Here is a 16,877-nt window from a genome sequence, read left to right as displayed (position 1 = left end):
TGAGCAAGAACTTGACAATTTGGCATATATGTTGGGCCGAGAGACACCCGGTGGAATGACCCAAGCCTAGCCGGTGCCGCAGGTTGTTCTTAGAAAAAAAATAAACTGGCGCGGCAGGGCCAAACGGCTGACGCGTGGCATATGCCGGCCCAACGCTCACCCGTTCAGGTAAGGAACGGACGGTCCGGATCGCAGACGCGTGGGCCGCATGACACGTGGGCCACGAGACACGGGTCCTCCCGACCCCGCAGCCAACGCGCACCGCCAATACCGCCTGCCTGACGCACGCACGCACCCACAGGAAAACGGCGCCGAACGGAAGAAACCCGCAGGAAGCGCCGCCCCTACGCGGGGGTCAAAGTCAGACCTCACTCCCTCTCCAGCGGCCTCCCCTATAAATTCGCTCCCGGCACGGCTCATTCTTCCCCACCCACAAAACTCATATTCTCCTCTCCTCCTCGTCCATCCATGGCGGCCAAGGGGGAGGACGGCGGCGGTAACAAGGGGCGGTGGGGGGACGAGCCTCGGATGCGGGGCGTGCGGAAGCGGCCGTGGGGCCGGTACTCGGCGGAGATCAGGGACCCCGGGAAGAAGAAGCGCGTCTGGCTCGGCACCTACGGCACGGCCCACCAGGCCGCAAGGGCCTACGACGCCGCCGCCCGCCGCCTCCGCGGGCCCAACGCCAAGACCAACTTCCCCCTTCTTCCTCCTGCTTCAGCCGCCGCCGCCAACGCCGTGCCGTTCGCGTTCCTCCACAAGGCGCCATCGGCGGGGAGCAGCAGCGCTGCTGCGGGGTCCTCCTCCTCGGGGGCTACTTCTTCGTCTTCGACGTCGTTGTTCCGGTTCCGGGAGGAGTCGCCAGCGGGGTTCCTGACGGCCGCGCCGGCTGCGTCCTTGGAGCTCACGCTGGGGATCGTCGTCCCGGCTAAGGCCGCGGCGGTGGCGTTCGACCTCAACTTCCCCCCGCCGGCCGAGATGTGATGTGATGTAGATCCAAGCTAGAGAGTAATTAGCTGACCGTGATCCAAAAGTTAATTAGTTCGTTGCTTGTTCATCCATCCATCCATCCGCTGGATTTTTAGCTTGTTGTTGTACCGATGAATCATGTGCTCAGTCGATCAGTGTAAAGTAGGCAGCAGATCTGTGTACCGTGTAAGCTGTTTTAGCTGTGAACTCAGCAAGGAATGCAGACAGATTTTACAGCTTTCTGTTCCCAAGCTCCTCCTCAGGTTGAATCTATTCTCGCCTCGTGATCTGCAGAGAAAAAATCTCTAGTATACCGTGCGAGTATCGCGCGCGTAAACATGTCATGTCATGCCGACGGGCGGCGCCGCCCACCGGGAGGGAATATTCCGAGTACAGCGCTACGGAAAGCGGCCACCGTATACTGACTAGTACAGGTGTCGTGTTAACAGGGCGCCACGTATCAGCATGGACCCACCTGGAGGCCGTGGGCGGTGGCCGCACCGACTGGGAAGATGCATGGGCACCGCACCAACCCAACGCGTGGAAATTTCGTCGACGGGCATTGTTTTGTTTTCAATCCGTATCGCCGGTCTTTCTTTTTAAGGTTTTGCTAAGCAGTCGCGAAGCGTGAGCGGAACACGCCAATTCCATAGAAAGTAGACTACAGTACAGTCAAAGTCAGCGCTGAGTTTGCGCTCAACAACAAAATATGCATGAAAAAGCTCTGCCAATTGATAGAACAGTTTTTTCTTGAGTAGTCATCAGTGCCGGATATGCTCCCCACCGGCATATGTATTGATCAAAAGAGATTGTCACGGAGTCTGAATTTGGTCCGGAGAATCTATCAGTCTATTAATGTCACGGAGTCTGAGTTTGGTTCGAAGAATCTAGGAGTCCGAATTACAAACGGGATAGGTAGTTTCGCCAGAGAGTGATGGCTACCTTTGAGTAACTTTCTAACTTACCATGCGTAGGGTTACGTCTGAAATATTAATACTAATTTACAAATTGCAGGTTTAACTCTTGGTTCTGGAATACTTTGAGTCGTCGGGGTTACCTAAATTACGAGAGTTCACAAATACGGTATACTACCAGCAGTCGTATATACGCCGGCCTCCAGAGAAGTAGTCGTGTTGCATTTGTTCCATTTCGGTATTGCTCAATTTGGTGAACACCCAATGCACCAATTTTAACGCGGATTAGTTATAGGAGAGTGAGCAGTACTCTGCTCAATCTCGCGCCCAGGAGCTACCAAATCATTTGCATTATATTGGACTCTTAAGTACAAGTTTATGCTTTCGCCTCACCGATAGCGAACAGCCGAACATGCTTCATACAAGTCTCATCTGGATCAGAGCAGTTGTGGGCTCTGAACCATCTGGCGCCGCCATCGCTGATGAGTCTGCTGCCTCCAGGCGCACGGGCGCGCTCACCGCTGCAAGAGTCACGACGGCGGAAGGACGGCCCCGCGTCCAGAGTCCAGAGGTGGAAGAGAGACGAGATTATCGTTGGTGATTTCTTTTGTTTTAGCAAGTAACGGAAGGGATAGCACCTATGAGGGGAATTGCTGGATGGTTGCCACGTGCCTAGTAGCACCGATCGATGGGAGTAACTTGGAGGAACATGCAAGCCCCGTCCCACTGGTGAGGCATCGATATTCTCGGGAGTAAAGACTTCAACAAGTTATAATACAGTTGTCAGAAAAAAATTCCTATAATATAGAACAAATATAAAAATTTATACGAACTTACCGATGATTGAGGGAGTATGAAAAAAAATAGTCTATCCAGATTCTTGAGTAATCATCAGGGGTGGAAAGGATCCCCACTAGTATATGTATTAACGAAAGAGATGTCTCACGGAGTCCAATTTTGGTTGGGAAAATTTAGGAGTCCAAATTACATGCGGAAAGGTAGTTGACTGCCACCTTTTGAGTAGCTTTCCTAAAGCGAATTTACCATGCATAGGGTTTGTCTAAAATATTAAAAAAAAAATTAGAATGCAAACCATCGGGTGCATCATTGATTAAAAAAAGGAGTTATAAAGGTAGTACAACACCGAGACTGCAAGTACAACGCCAACAAGTGACAAAAGGAAAACCCCACTCCACCGACCCAAACTAGTTTGGACCAAAACTCAGTTGCAACCACATCAGAAACCTGCACAACATCCAGCCTAAAAGGCGAAGACACTACGCACAAGACCTCAACAACTGCTTCACGCCGCCGCCAAGCCTCTCAAAGAATGTCCGCAACATCAGGACCACCTCGGACTGATCCACCAATATGCCAAGAGAGAAGATCAGCAAGTGGGGCAGCAACAGGCCGGAGCTGAGGAAGAAGATTGTCCAAGATGCATCGACGACGGGGTGCGTCGCACCCAGAAGTCCAGCGCCCCAGGCATGGGACCAGCACCATCGCCCACCGCACAAGCTCGCTGGAAGGTTCCAAGGCCACCAACACAACGCTCTCAAGAGAGAGAAACAACGTTGTAGCGCCGCCGTTGTCGGGTTCGTCAACCAGACCAAGGATTTCCCCCGGTATCAAACGAGGCACGAGCCTTAGTCAAGCCACAACGACGCCTCCATGAAGGTCATGGAGCCTGCAGATGTCATCATCGTCTGTGTCAGCAAAAGCAACGCAGGGATTTCTCCCCGGCTCATGATCACGAACTCTAGATCCGTCCAGAAGCTGACGAGGCGATCAAGCTGACGAGGCGATCAAGCCACCGAGTCCGCAACCTCAACGAGGAGAAACCACACCGACTGCAACCAAAATCCTGGCCCGCACCAGCCGGGTCCAACCACGCACACCACCGGGGAAACCGCAAAAAGTAGCTGCTACAGAACCACCCGCACCAATGGCCGCACCCTAGGTCGCCTGCGAAGCCACGCGCCCACCGTGGCCGGAAACCGGCCGCACACCACCGCAGCAGCCGTACGCAGGGGACCCGAGTCGCCACCGCCGCCGGGCACAGCCCATCACCGGATCAAGCACCACCTGTCCCGGATTTGGCCACCATCGAGCTAGCGGCCCCGACACCGCTGCGGATCTAACCCGCCGACGACCGAGACGCCTGAGGACCCCCACAACGAAGAAGGCCACGGAGGAGCCCCGCCGCCGCCATCAACCGCACGGGCTTTGCCCAGCGGCGACCGTCGACGGCGGCGAGGGGAGGTGGTCAAGGAATTTGCGGCGGCAGCTAGGGTTTTTTCGCCACCCGGGTCGCACCTAGGACGACGCGGGGGCCTTTCCCCAAAATATTAATACTAATTATTACAAATTGCAGGTTTTAAGTCTTTGTTTAGGAATACTCTGAGTCATGGACCTAAAAAACAAGAAGTTATTGTTCCATTATCTAAAAAACGCTTCCAACAACGTGCCCAATATTCACGTAATGATGTACTCCCTCCGATCCTAAATTGTTGTCGAAATATTACATGTATCTAGACGCTTTTTAAAAATAGATACATCCATATTTGAACAAATTTGAGTCAAGAATTTAGGATCAGAGGAGTACCAAATATGTTAAGTACCATATGTATTTTGCATCAAAGGAATGAGGCTACCGAGCTCTTTCATCTCCAATTCCAAGGAATTTTTAGCCTATGGTCACTCGTACCATTTGGTAATTGCCATTTTTGTCTGTCACAACTAGCTATGGCATACTTGAAATCTCTAGATCATCTTATTTCTGTTTTAAAATAGTCTTATTCCTGTGATACCAACCAAACAACTTTGGTACATGACCTTGGGTTCTCAATTTCCAAGGATGAAACACGAAATGTCATTACACCTAATTCCTGTGTTTTTCTAGCTATTTCTACATTCCAAGGAGGCCCTAAATTTTAAAGGGCAAGTTTATGTTTACCCGATGGACCTTTTTGTTCATCAAAGGGCTGACCTGAACTCTTAACCTTTAATATGCCACCTATGAGACCCTTTCTTCATCCCTTAACACTTCGTGAGAATCTCTGCGCCGTCGATTGTGACCAAAACCGTATGCTCAAACTGTGCATTGAGGCTGCCGTCCACCGTGATGGCGGTCCAGCCGTCATCCCACACCTCGCACCGCGTGGTACCCATGGAGAGGGTAGGCTCTGCAACATGAATGATCACGAAAACCGTCAATCTATTACAGACTTTTATATTGCAGGCTACATCTCTTCAGGAAAAGCATGCGGATATGATAGGATCTTCAGGTGTTGGTTTCTGGCATATTTCAGTCACAGCTGCATCACCACATATCGCCTGACAGAGTCGTGTTTCAGCCTACCATTGTGCTGACCGACGGGAAGAAGATATCAACAGGATGGAAAGTGCACATTTGAATTGTTTTGCATCACAAAATCAGTCAGCATTATCTAAAGACAAGGTAATGAAGGGGAAAATGTCGACGAAGGTGGTCTACCTATTGTGAATGTCTGGCCTGCAACCATGAACCCTGGCTCGTAATCATCTGTTTACAAATGTGTGTTTAGTTGCAGGTTGTGAGGATTAATAAGAGCTTCGCTGAAAATTGTTTGCCTTTTCCTATCTGTCATTTAGTACATGATCATCGTCAGCCAAAGGAAACAGTAACAGTTGAGCTTACTTACAGGTGTGCCATATGATGGGTTCTGAATGGAAGATTGTCCCAACTCCGTGCCCAACAAAAGGATCAACACTGTAGCCGTACTTGTTCACATTCTCACTGAAAACCATTGGAACCAAAAGAATCACTAAGAATACAATAACAGGGCACTGATTTAGATACTTCGACTTGACTTATGAGAGTAACATAGTGTCAAGAAAGTAATCTCATCATATCCTGCAAACAACGAGTACAAATATTTCTGAGGACTCATATTTTAACAGAATTCACAAAACAATTCTAGACGATATCCTTTGCTCCTGAAAAATCAATAGATGCTGATAATTCTTTTTCTCTCCTAATTAATTTTCACATCCTGGGATACAAAACAATATCCTGGCATCTGATACAGTATATTTATAGGTGAAAGTAAAACAAGAAGTAGCTGATTTATAATTACCAAAGCAACACAAAATTAATACTACTGCCATAATCTGAGAAAGCAACACCTTATTCTCTCTCCAATTGTCTTAAAGCTAGCACCATGTTTGCAGGCTGATATGCCCCTGAGCATGCACTCTTCAGTGACCTGTACATCAGACAAGTTCTTCAGACACTGTCTGAAACTTGTGGCTGGAAGCAGAGCCAGTAGTGATCAGCAAAGGCAGACCTTTACAAGCTGCTTGCTAGGTTCATCAACTTCTCCACATAGATATGTTCTTGAGGTGTCACCATGGTATCCCTGGAGCAACAAAGCACGGCTAGACATTACACCACAAAATGCACCTATAACTGGATTAATGCTATGCAAACCATTAGACATCATGGTTCGGAAAAAAAGAACGGCTAGACATACATTCAAGTAAACAGTAACATCAATGTTGATTATGTCTCCATCCTGCGAAATCAGTAGAAAACAAGGAACAATTTTTAGGGGGTCACTAGCGATCAGGCCTTAAACTGTAAGATGTAGAGGAGTGTTTTGACCTGCAGCACGCGTGAATCAGGAATTCCATGGCAGATGCACTCGTTCACTGATGTGCAGACGCTCTTTGGGAACCCGCCATATCCAAGGGGAGACGGGTAGGCACCGGCATCGACAATCATCTGATGAACTGCCCTGTCGATTTCATCTGTCGTCACCGAAGGCTGATAGGAACACAGAGATTCCATAATTTTCTATCAGTGGGTCTTAGTAATATATTACAGAACACATAACAAAACTAAGGGCAGTTCCAGTAGCAAAGTATATGACGAAATGGCACATAGTTTGCCAACATAAGAAGCTTTCTTTATAAAATGCTTTACCTTCACCAGTGTTCCTGCATACTGAAGAACCCGGGCAGCAAGCTCACATGCAGCTCTCATATGAACAATGCTCTTGCTGTCATGCATTTGACGATCAGGATTCACATCCGGCAGACGATCAGTACCATCATAAGGTGGCCGAGGGATGTGATCGGGCACCGGGAGGCGTGGACTGACCGTGCCGCGCCTTAGCGGTTCCCTGCACTTTGCTTGTTCAGTGCTATGGATCTCTGCAGCCCTTCAATTTGACAGTTAACAAGTGTTGGTGATTCATGGCACCATTGAAATGAAAAAGAAAATAGAAACATGATTCATGGCACCAAAAGGTTATTCATGTCAGTATGCTGTCACCAAAGAGGCATTAGATTGGATTGTACATTTGTACCTGCAGGTCGCCCTTCTATTGGCTTCTTTCAATCTTCGAGATTTTCTTGTTGCTCCCGCATGGAAATACTTCTGAAGAGTAGCTTTACCTGGGAAATTGATGAGGGACCAAGAAGATGCTTGAGATCAGATAAGGGGTGGGAACTGGGCAATACGAATCGAGTGTGAGATTCCTCAGGACGGGGCGCACGAACCTGGACGGCTGCAGGGGGAGGAGGGGGGCAGCGGCGGCGGAGGCGACGAGAGGAGCTCCATCGCCGGAACTCCCGCCGCCGTCAGTGCAAAGTTCGCAGGAGGAGCCTCGCCAATCTCTGGGAAGGTGGTCGAAGATAAGATGAGGACACGTGGGGTAAGCTGACTGGCTGGCGGTTCACCCATTAAAATCTTGCTCACAGAAGAGCCGCCGCAGTAGCCATGGAGAGGGAAACTCCGGAGCCCGCGCCGCCGCCGACCTTCCTCCGCGGGGAGGATTCCTCGTCGGCGCGCGCCCGGTTCGAGTGTATGATCCGGCGGGTGCAGGCGGAGGTGTGCGCGGCGCTCGAGGCGGTCGAGGAGGGCAGCGGCGGCGGCGCGGTGTTCCGGGAGGATGCGTGGACGCGCCCGGGCGGCGGCGGCGGCATCAGCCGCGTGCTGCAGGGCGGCCGCGTGTTCGAGAAGGCCGCCGGGAATGTGTCCGTCGTCTACGGCGTCATGCCCCCGGACGCCTACCGCGCCGCGAGGCCCGAGGCGGCGGCGGCGGCGGGCGCGGAGAAGGCCGGGCCCGTTCCCTTCTTCGCTGCTGGCGTTAGCTCGGTGAGAGTCTCCCATCAACTTCTACCAATTTGCAATGGCATATCTTGCATCATTCAGCAATCTGTTATAGTTTTCATCCACCATTTCGGTGTGCAAACGTTATCCACTTCTACCAATTTGTTCCTAATTGTGTCTTACCGATTGTTTCTTTAGAGTGGTAAGAACCTTGTTTTCACTTCTGGTTTCCAGGTTATCCATCCAAACAATCCCTTTGCTCCCACATTGCATTTCAATTACCGGTATTTCGAGACCGAGGCATTGCAAGGTACTACTTGTGCTGAGTGCTGACAAGTAAAATGAACTGATCTACTTGCACAAATCAGAGATTTTACCTCGTTTTTTTTTCTGCAGATGTTCCTGGGGCACCCAGGCAATGGTGGTTTGGAGGTGGTACTGACCTGACGCCATCCTACATCATCGAAGAGGATATTCAGCATTTTCATTCTGTTGGTCAACATGTTCCTGTTATGTTTGTGTCATTTTCTTCACTAAATACATATAATACAAGGCTATTTGACGTTTTTCTTGTTGATGTCTACTCTTTTTGTTGCATAACTTTAGGTTTTTTTGTGTACTTTCAGGTTCAGAAACAAGCATGTGATAAGTTTGATCCAAGATTTTACCCAAGGTTCAAAAGATGGTGTGATGATTATTTTCATATCAAGGTTAGTTTGCTCAGGCATTAATTTAGTAAGTTTTTCTGGGTGGTCGGTCGGTACAATGCAAAACTGGCTGACACGATCCAGATATCGGAAAAGTGGTATTAGAGTATCAGGCTTGCTAGTATTTTTCAGTACCTGGCATGATTTATCCTGCATCTTGTGCTTTTCTCAAGAACAAATCGTGGGATGGATATTTTGTCTGTGAATGCAGCACCGTGGCGAACGCAGGGGAGTGGGTGGAATATTCTTTGATGATCTCAATGATCATGATCAAGAAATGCTTCTCGACTTCACTACAGGTAACATTGGATGGAAGTCTGAGTTTGGCTAGTTCTTTACCATCTGATTCCTTCCTTTGTTGCAGGGTGTGCAGACTCCGTAATTCCTGCATACATCCCCATTCTAGAACGCTGGAAAGATACCCCATTTACAGAAGACCACAGGGCATGGCAGCAGCTACGGAGAGGCCGCTATGTGGAATTCAACCTTGTAAGTTCTTCCACATGTCCGTGATCGTCATGCTTGCCATTGTTAGCTTTCTTCTAACCATAGAAGTTTGCTCCTTGCATAGGTCTACGATCGTGGCACCACATTTGGCCTGAAGACTGGAGGAAGGATTGCAAGCATCCTTGTTTCACTCCCTCTGACTGCAAGGTGGGAGTATGATCATGTAAGTTGAGATTCTCTAGGAAATTAGCATTGCTGACTGTTACTGTTATCCAACTCTGATAACATTAAGGTTTTAAGTTCTTGCTGTTTTAAGCCACTAAAATGTTCAAAGAAAATAAAATGCTTCTAAACTTAAATAGTTTGAAAAGATTCATTTGAACATTAAGTGATCGTTTTTTGGCAAGGAAGTGACACTGTTACGATGCATCTTTTGGTTGTGACAACTGACATGTATCTTTTGTTATATTACCATTTTTGGCAAGTTTACTCACATGCCATTTGTTTGCAGAAACCAGAAGTCGGGACTGAAGAATGGAAACTTCTAGACGTGTGCATAAATCCAAAGGAGTGGATATAATTGGTCAAAAGGGCTCAGTCTTCAATTTTTTGTTGGTAATATCTGACTTTATTTTGAAGTGGCTTGCATATATAAATTTTGTGCATTTTTTACGGTGTGATATCCTCTAGTGAGCTCATCAAGACTGGTGAAATCTGTGTCTGCTTAATTTGCATAACTAGAAAAATAAGCATCTGTTTCTGAAAATCAAAACCCATCTATTCAAGTGAGATCTATACTCCTGCAACACAAAAAATCCTGACAAGATGGGATGAAGAGAACCATTAAAATAATGAACATAATATATCTTGTTTTGGATTTCCTTCAAATTCTACAGAGTTTTCTAGTTTCTTTGGCTGGTAGGAAGTACAAGCTAACCACCCTTTTCTCAAAGAAGAAAAGCATCCACATACTTAAATAGCACAGCACAATTTCCAATGAACATTTGATGATTTTTCAGTAAAACAGAGCTACTCCCTCCAATCCATATTAGTTGTCGAAATATTACATGTATCTAGACGTGTTTTAGGCATAGATACATCCATATTTGGTCAAATTTGAGACAATTAATATGGATCGGAGGGAGTACTTAAAAATTTGTCTCTCACATAGTCATAGACCACTGGGTAATGCAGAAAAAGGTCTCCTGTCGACAACATCTGAACATCTTGTATATCAGAATGCCAGTTTCAACTGGAAATTTGAGATGCATAACTTGATATTAGCGTATTTAGTCACTGATTGCGGTTCTTGACAAGTACGATTGCACATTGTGCAGCTGCATTGCCATAGCTGAAAGCTGTGAAAATACACTTCAATATCATTATAAGTAATGACATGTGTTCTCAATTAAAATGCCAATGCACTTCCCAATACGCTTCTAAATTTATAAATTATAACTTTTTTTATCACACTGTTTGAGTCTGCTTGAACACAGGAGAGAACAGCAAGACATAAACAATTACAGAGGGAGAAACAATTATGGCAGTTTCCTGAATGGAGGTGATGACAGCATGTAGGGACTAGGCCATATTCCAACTTGCCTCTCTTCCCTCTCTTCTTTCAGACAAGGGAAATGAAAATGATTGCCGTTTCTTACGCTAAGAGATAATGTTTGTGTTCATATCTCTTGATGTCTAACTTGCGTCAGCTGTAAGTAAGAAGTGTAGATGAACAACCAAATTTCAGAAAGTCTAGGTTTTGGTCTCCTATATCTTAGTATTAATGTGGATCTAGAAGAAATGCCATCCTCGGACTGATAAAAGAAGTTACTGTCATTCTGAAAGAGGAGATGTTCAATACTGTATCTGATTGCTATTCAAAGCGACTTGGGTGTGGTCTGTCACACAAAAATAACCGATGGCTCTCTCACATGAAATTCTCCTGTCAGATAATATCTCCGTGATTGTACTTGTAACAACTAGCAAGACTATATTTTTGTGTGATGGATACCTTGAGATATAGCTGGTGCTAAACATATTAAATATTTATTTTAAAGTCGACAAGACATGAGCAGATTTAAGCATTTTCATTCTCTGTTTCCTATGCTTGTTAATGTTAAAAGTAGTCCCTTACCTACGTGCAATAGGATGAGTGGAATTAAACATTTCCATTCGTTAATAGATAATACATGGACTTTTTTGGTTCCAGCAAATTTGTTTCTTCAAATCAATATGAATTAACAGATTGTACAGAACGTGCCTAGCACTAGTTAGCTAGCCAAGAAAATTAAGCCGTTGATCAATAATCAAAGAACAGTACACAGCTACACACACACGTTGCCGGCCGGACTGCAAGATATACAGCTAGGGTAGGTCGTGCGCTCATGTAGGTTAAACATGTCTGAAAACTGAATTATGTAACACGGTCACACGTATCAGCCAAGCTTAATTGGAGTCGACGGGTGACCACCAGGTCCCCATTTAGAAAAAAACTAACAGGACCGTTTCAAGAGGATTACATTATCATTCCATCAATGGCAATTGAATTACAACTGTGGCACCGAGCTCCAGCCCCCCTCTCCTATATATAGCCACCCTCGACGGCAACAAGAATCATCAAATAGCAGCTCGATCTCCTCCGAGTTAAATTAGCACTAGACAATATACTATCACACATGGCTTCCAACTCCATGGCTTGCAACGCCGTGTTCTTCTCCGTGAATCCAAATGATTTGTATTTTCGACCGCACACAATTTCTCCCGGTCTCTAATCTGCACATGAAATTTCTGTGGATATTCTCTGGTTCTTACTTCAGATTTGCGTACAGATTTATGTACCAATTTTTCACGCCAATCAAAAATTAGGTGAATAATGTTCGCATAATCACGGATTAATAGATGGTTAATAAATAACTTGGAACATTAAAGCATGGATCGTTTTTGGAAGGTGTTTTCCATGCGCGAGAGGCGGAGCGTGCCGACCGGATCCGCTCTGCCTTCGCCTGCCTTGCGCAGGGAGGAAGGGAGGAGAGGGGGGCACTACTACAAAACACCCCATCAGGGGCAAAAAACGACATCACTGACGGGCACACAACATTCCTGGCTGATGTGGCGCCTCATCAGTGGCGGTCATGGCACACGCCCGACACTGATAGGGAATTTGAGAAAATAAAAAAAAACGAGGCCAGCCCCAATTCCATCGACCTCACCGCACACGCAGGCATCGGCGGCGGCTGGAGATGGACAGAGGAGTGCCCTCCTCGGTAGTCGTGGAGCTCCTCCTGCTATAGCGGCCGCGCCGCCTCGTCGGCACCTGCTCCTCGACACCGACGTCCTGCAAGAGTGAGAGAAGAAAGAGAGGGAAACCGAGAGGGAGATAGCGAATCTGCGGGGCGGCGGCCGGCTCCTCCTCCTCTCCATGCCTGCGGAAAGAGCTAGAGAATAATCAGAGGGTGAGTGAGAGAGAGAAATCGGAGAGAGGGAGAGAGAGGGGGAGAGGAAGGGGTGAGAGAGAGGAAGAGATTCACCGGCGCCGTGGATGCGGCGGCCGGGGTCGGGGGCGGCGGCGGCAAGGAGGGCTGCGCCTGGCTCCTCCTCGCAGGCCTCGTCGCCGGGGTCGCGGGCGGCGGCAAGGAGGGCGGTGCCGGCTCCTCGTCGCTGGTGGCCGGGACTGGGAGTCGGGCCAGGACTGGGAGATGGAGGCAGCCGCTGCCGATCCTGCTAGCGGAGGAGAGGTAGTAGATCGGGGGAGAGGAGAGGAGACTGGGTGAGGAAAGAGGAAGAGGGAGGACGGGGAGAGCCAGAGGAGATAAGGAAAGAGGAAGAGGTGCGTGCGTGAGAGATAGAGAGAGGGGGGAAGGAGTGGATGGGAAGTTGCCACGTGAGCGATCCATGCCTTCGCTCCCTCAGCCAATCAGAATGTAGCACACAGATTGTGCTTTCTTTCAATCAGCGACAGTCAGAGCAGAAAGACTCGCTAGTGATGGGTATAAAATTTTGTTTCATTTTCATTTTCAGTATGAGATATAAGTATTTAATGTTCCCAAACTGATTTATAAGTATATACATATGGTCTACTTTGTGTGAAAAATTAGCTACTTTCATTTTGAAGCATATTAATTGTACTTGCTTCACAAAATACCCCATTTTTGCATTTGGAAAATGAACAATCACTTTTATAACCAAAAAATTGTAAACCTATGTGGCAATATAGTTTTTCATAACAAGATGCACACTTGTGCAAAAAATGGATACATTATCATGAATAATGGCATAGAAATGGACAAAACCTCTCTCATTTGGCATAAAACCATGAACTCAAGTGTGCAAAATGACAAGTTTGTACTACATAGTTCATTTTTCAAATGCTAACATATGATATTATTGTCTCTTCATTTTAAGCAATAAAAAAAATAAGACTTTTAAAAAAAATCATATTTTTCTGATTTTTTATGAATTAGTTATGATTATTTCAATCTCCAAAGGTCTCCACGAGTCATCAGTGGTGGGCCTATATGAAAAGACCGCCACTAATGTATGTTTGTGTGAATTTTTGTTATTTTTCACATTGAACCATGAGTGACGGGTCATGCGCGCCCGTTAGTGATGAGGGGCATCAGTGACGGGCGAGCACGCACCCGTCACTGATGGTGTGTCATCAGTGACAGACGGGGTAGGCCCGGGACTGATGATGGTCATCAGTGACGGGCACGAAAGGCCCGTCGCTCATGACGTCACATATGCATTGTTTTGTTGTAGTGGAGGGTAGCGTCGAAGCAGCAGGAGGCGAGATCTCCTCCTGTGCCGGTCCAGGACGTGGCGTTGGAGAAGCTGGACCAAAAAGGCACCACCTACCTATATTAAGTGTCAGGTCTCCGGCTGAAATACCGGACCATACGATTCTGCGGTGTCGGTATACTAGTAAGGGTCGGTCGACCGGAGCAGTCGGATCGATAGATGTATGGCCCAGATAACATGAGCACTGGATCGCGAGAGCCAATTGGCATTTTCGGAGATTGGCTGGTTATTTACCATCTGTGATTCTTTCCTTCCTATGTTAGAGGGTGTGCCGTGCGCAGACTCTAATTCCTGCATACATCCGCATTATAGAACACCTGAAGAACACCCAGGATTACAAAAGATCACATGGCATGGCAGCAGCTACGGGGAGCCACTATGTGGAATTCAACCTTGTAGGGTTTTTGCTCCTTTAGCCCCCTGTTCAACGTGTGTTGGGTGACGATGCGCTGGCTCTTCGGAGGGTACGAGAGTCCATGCGTTGGCGACTATAACCGCCATTCTCGTGGCTTCTCATGGTGTCTATATAAGATACAATTCCTAAAAGTAGATGAGTTATTCTCGGTGCGCTAGCGAAAAGGCCAGTTTTCCTTTTTTGAGGGTCATTCTAGCGGTGGGCTTCCGTCATTAATGTTATGGGCCGATTTCAGCGTTCTGATGTGCGCTGTGATACATGCCCGTCGACACATGTTAGCCGGTCGATGCGCTGGCTCTTCGGAGGGTTCGAGAGTCCATGCGTTGGTGATGAGAACCGCAATTTGAGTGGCTTCTCATGGCGTCAATATAAGATACAATTCCTAAAAGTGGGGAGCTCCTCCTTGCCACTTCTCCCTCCCTCTTGGTATGAGTTGTGGCTTGCTTTTCTCAATGCTCATCATGTGTTTGATGAAATGCTGGAGCTATTTTTGGTAAATTCTTGGTTTCGTTAGTCGTATTTTGTATGTCATAGGGTAAACTAGGTGTGTATCATTTGGAGGGTCAGTTGGTATATGCCAGGGGCCAAGGGTAGAGCGTGATGCCTCAAGCTGCTGCAGTCAGGCCTTGCTCTACTCTGGGCTATACAGAGAGAGGCTGATGACTATTAGTGAGAAAATAAATTTTCGTTTCTTATTTGCTTATTGACTATTGAGGCACTACTACAGAAAAGTTTATCAGTAACGGTCAAAAAGCAACATCAGTAACGGTCGGGGCCGCCGTTACTAACTTCGTGTTACTGATGATGGGTATCATCAGTAACGGTCGCTCCGACCGTTACTGATGTACCATCATCAGTGGCAGGCGGCCCGACCCGACCGTTGCTGATGAAGACCATCATCAGTGACGGTCATGTTTCCGCGCCCGTCACTGATGATATGTACATCAGTAACGGTCGCTTTGATACATTTTCAGTAATTAAAAAAATAATTAAAATCACAAAAAATACACAGAAAAATATATATTTGAATACACAGCACAGCACATCACAGCACAGCACAGAAAAATACACAACCACATCATTTAAAGCATACAAATTATATAAAGCCACATCATTTAAAGCATATCAAGAATACAAATGTATCACACTTCACGACACTGATTACAGAGTGTCAAAATTTCATAGAAGCATATAAAGAATACAAATGTATCTCATTTCAAGTTTGAAGCTATTGTTGTGGGTGAACCCTACTCACCACTTGTTCCACGTGTTCGTAGAAGTCCCCACTAAGCTTGATGACATCATTGTTGATGAGATGGGTGAACTCCCTTTGAATGTTATACACGACCTATTTAGGTCGGTGTGCCATTGTCATTCGGGGCCGCCAGTACTCTTTCACCAGTTGCGGCTCTGCCCAGCGTATTTAAACCGAGACGATCATCAGTGGCGGTCGGGACTTGGGCGACCGTTACTGATAATAGGGGGTACATCAGTAGCGGTCGCGTTAGGGCGCCCGTTACTGATGCGTGGTTCATCAGTGGCGGTCGTCTCTTAACCGACTGCCGACGACCGCCACTGATGTCTCTCGCGAGGTATGATGGTTCATCAGTGGCGGTCGCTTCGCGCGACCGCAACTGATGTATGGCTGGGCAGGGACGGGCAGACCCCATTCTGTTCATCAGTAACGGTCGCGCCGGACCCGTTACTGATGTGCCGTTACATATAGACCGTTTTGTAGTAGTGAGGATAACCATACTGAGTATATAGTGTCACCGGGCCACCTTAAAATACAATATGATCTCCCCGAATGTTAAACACGGGAAAATGGGATCTAGAAGGGATTTGGGTTGCTTGTTTATTACTCCCTCCGATCTATAATAAGTGTCGCTAATTTAATACAAAATTAGTACAAAGTTATACTAAATTTGTGACATTTATTATGGATATAGCTTGTGTATGGAAGTTGGCGAAGTCAGATTAGGTTAGCTCAAGTAATAAATTGGAGCGAAGTTCTTACAAAAGAAAATAGAACAAACAGTGAAACATCATGACGGTGGATAGGGTAAAAAGGTCAACACTTTGTGCCCGATGGTGGATATTTATCACGAGGTTTTGGAGGCTGGCAATATATAAGAATTTTTACAGCTACCATTTATTTTTGTGGTCGAAGATTACAATCCCGTATCAATCTATCAGGAAAACTTGGACCTTAGGCATTTTCCTTGAAGATGCATGTCAAAACTATCAGCGGAAAGCTGAGGCTACCCTGTTCTGGGAATTAGGAGAGCACGTACTTTACTTGATTGTAATAGTAATACGAGCATACGAGTGTGGTACCACAACCTTATATATTAATTAATTATTAAATCGTACTTTTGGATTTCATCCTTGCCTATTAGGTCGATGTGTGCACACCTTACCTTCCTATCTCACTTTGCAGATATTATTTATGGGGAAGTGACAGGTCCATGTATCATGGAGTATCATGTGGCTTCAAGATAGTTCTGAAACAGCAGGATGCCAAAATGAATTAA

At 46.8% G+C, this 16,877-nt stretch overlaps 3 protein-coding genes across 7 annotated transcripts; 2 read left to right on the top strand and 1 right to left on the bottom strand.

Moving 5' to 3' along the window:
- Positions 1-413: 413 nt before the first annotated feature.
- LOC100838809 (ethylene-responsive transcription factor 9) lies at positions 414-1,208 on the top strand. Its single transcript, XM_003573511.4, has one exon. It carries the CDS (start codon positions 469-471, stop codon positions 979-981), a length of 513 nt encoding a protein of 170 aa, XP_003573559.1. The 5' UTR covers positions 414-468; the 3' UTR covers positions 982-1,208.
- Positions 1,209-4,919: 3,711 nt separating this feature from the next.
- LOC100838497 (methionine aminopeptidase 1B, chloroplastic) lies at positions 4,920-7,485 on the bottom strand. The gene is made up of 10 exons (XM_003573510.3): positions 7,425-7,485; positions 7,232-7,319; positions 6,847-7,084; positions 6,526-6,687; positions 6,395-6,436; positions 6,209-6,280; positions 6,048-6,127; positions 5,564-5,658; positions 5,377-5,424; positions 4,920-5,065 (listed from the first exon to the last, which is right to left on the bottom strand). The coding sequence occupies exons 1-10, from the start codon at positions 7,483-7,485 to the stop codon at positions 4,920-4,922; spliced, it is 1,032 nt and encodes a 343-aa protein (XP_003573558.1).
- LOC100830026 (oxygen-dependent coproporphyrinogen-III oxidase, chloroplastic-like) lies at positions 7,405-11,192 on the top strand. 5 transcript variants are annotated; one of them, XM_014900956.2, is made up of 9 exons: positions 7,405-8,022; positions 8,212-8,287; positions 8,374-8,486; positions 8,604-8,687; positions 8,896-8,983; positions 9,049-9,173; positions 9,256-9,354; positions 9,643-9,742; positions 10,628-11,192. In XM_014900956.2, exons 1-8 carry the CDS (start codon positions 7,645-7,647, stop codon positions 9,709-9,711), a joined length of 1,032 nt encoding a protein of 343 aa, XP_014756442.1. In that variant the 5' UTR covers positions 7,405-7,644; the 3' UTR covers positions 9,712-9,742; positions 10,628-11,192. The 5 variants fall into 5 exon arrangements, with proteins under 5 accessions (XP_014756442.1, XP_014756441.1, XP_014756440.1 ...); XM_014900955.2 differs by having other exon boundaries at positions 10,613-11,192; XM_014900954.2 differs by having other exon boundaries at positions 9,643-9,746; positions 10,613-11,192.
- The last annotated feature ends 5,685 nt before the right edge of the window (positions 11,193-16,877 follow it).

The sequence above is a fragment of the Brachypodium distachyon genome, chromosome 3 (assembly GCF_000005505.3).
Source record: "Brachypodium distachyon strain Bd21 chromosome 3, Brachypodium_distachyon_v3.0, whole genome shotgun sequence".
Lineage (NCBI taxonomy): Eukaryota > Viridiplantae > Streptophyta > Magnoliopsida > Poales > Poaceae > Brachypodium > Brachypodium distachyon.
This window is presented reverse-complemented; position numbering and strand designations above follow the sequence as displayed.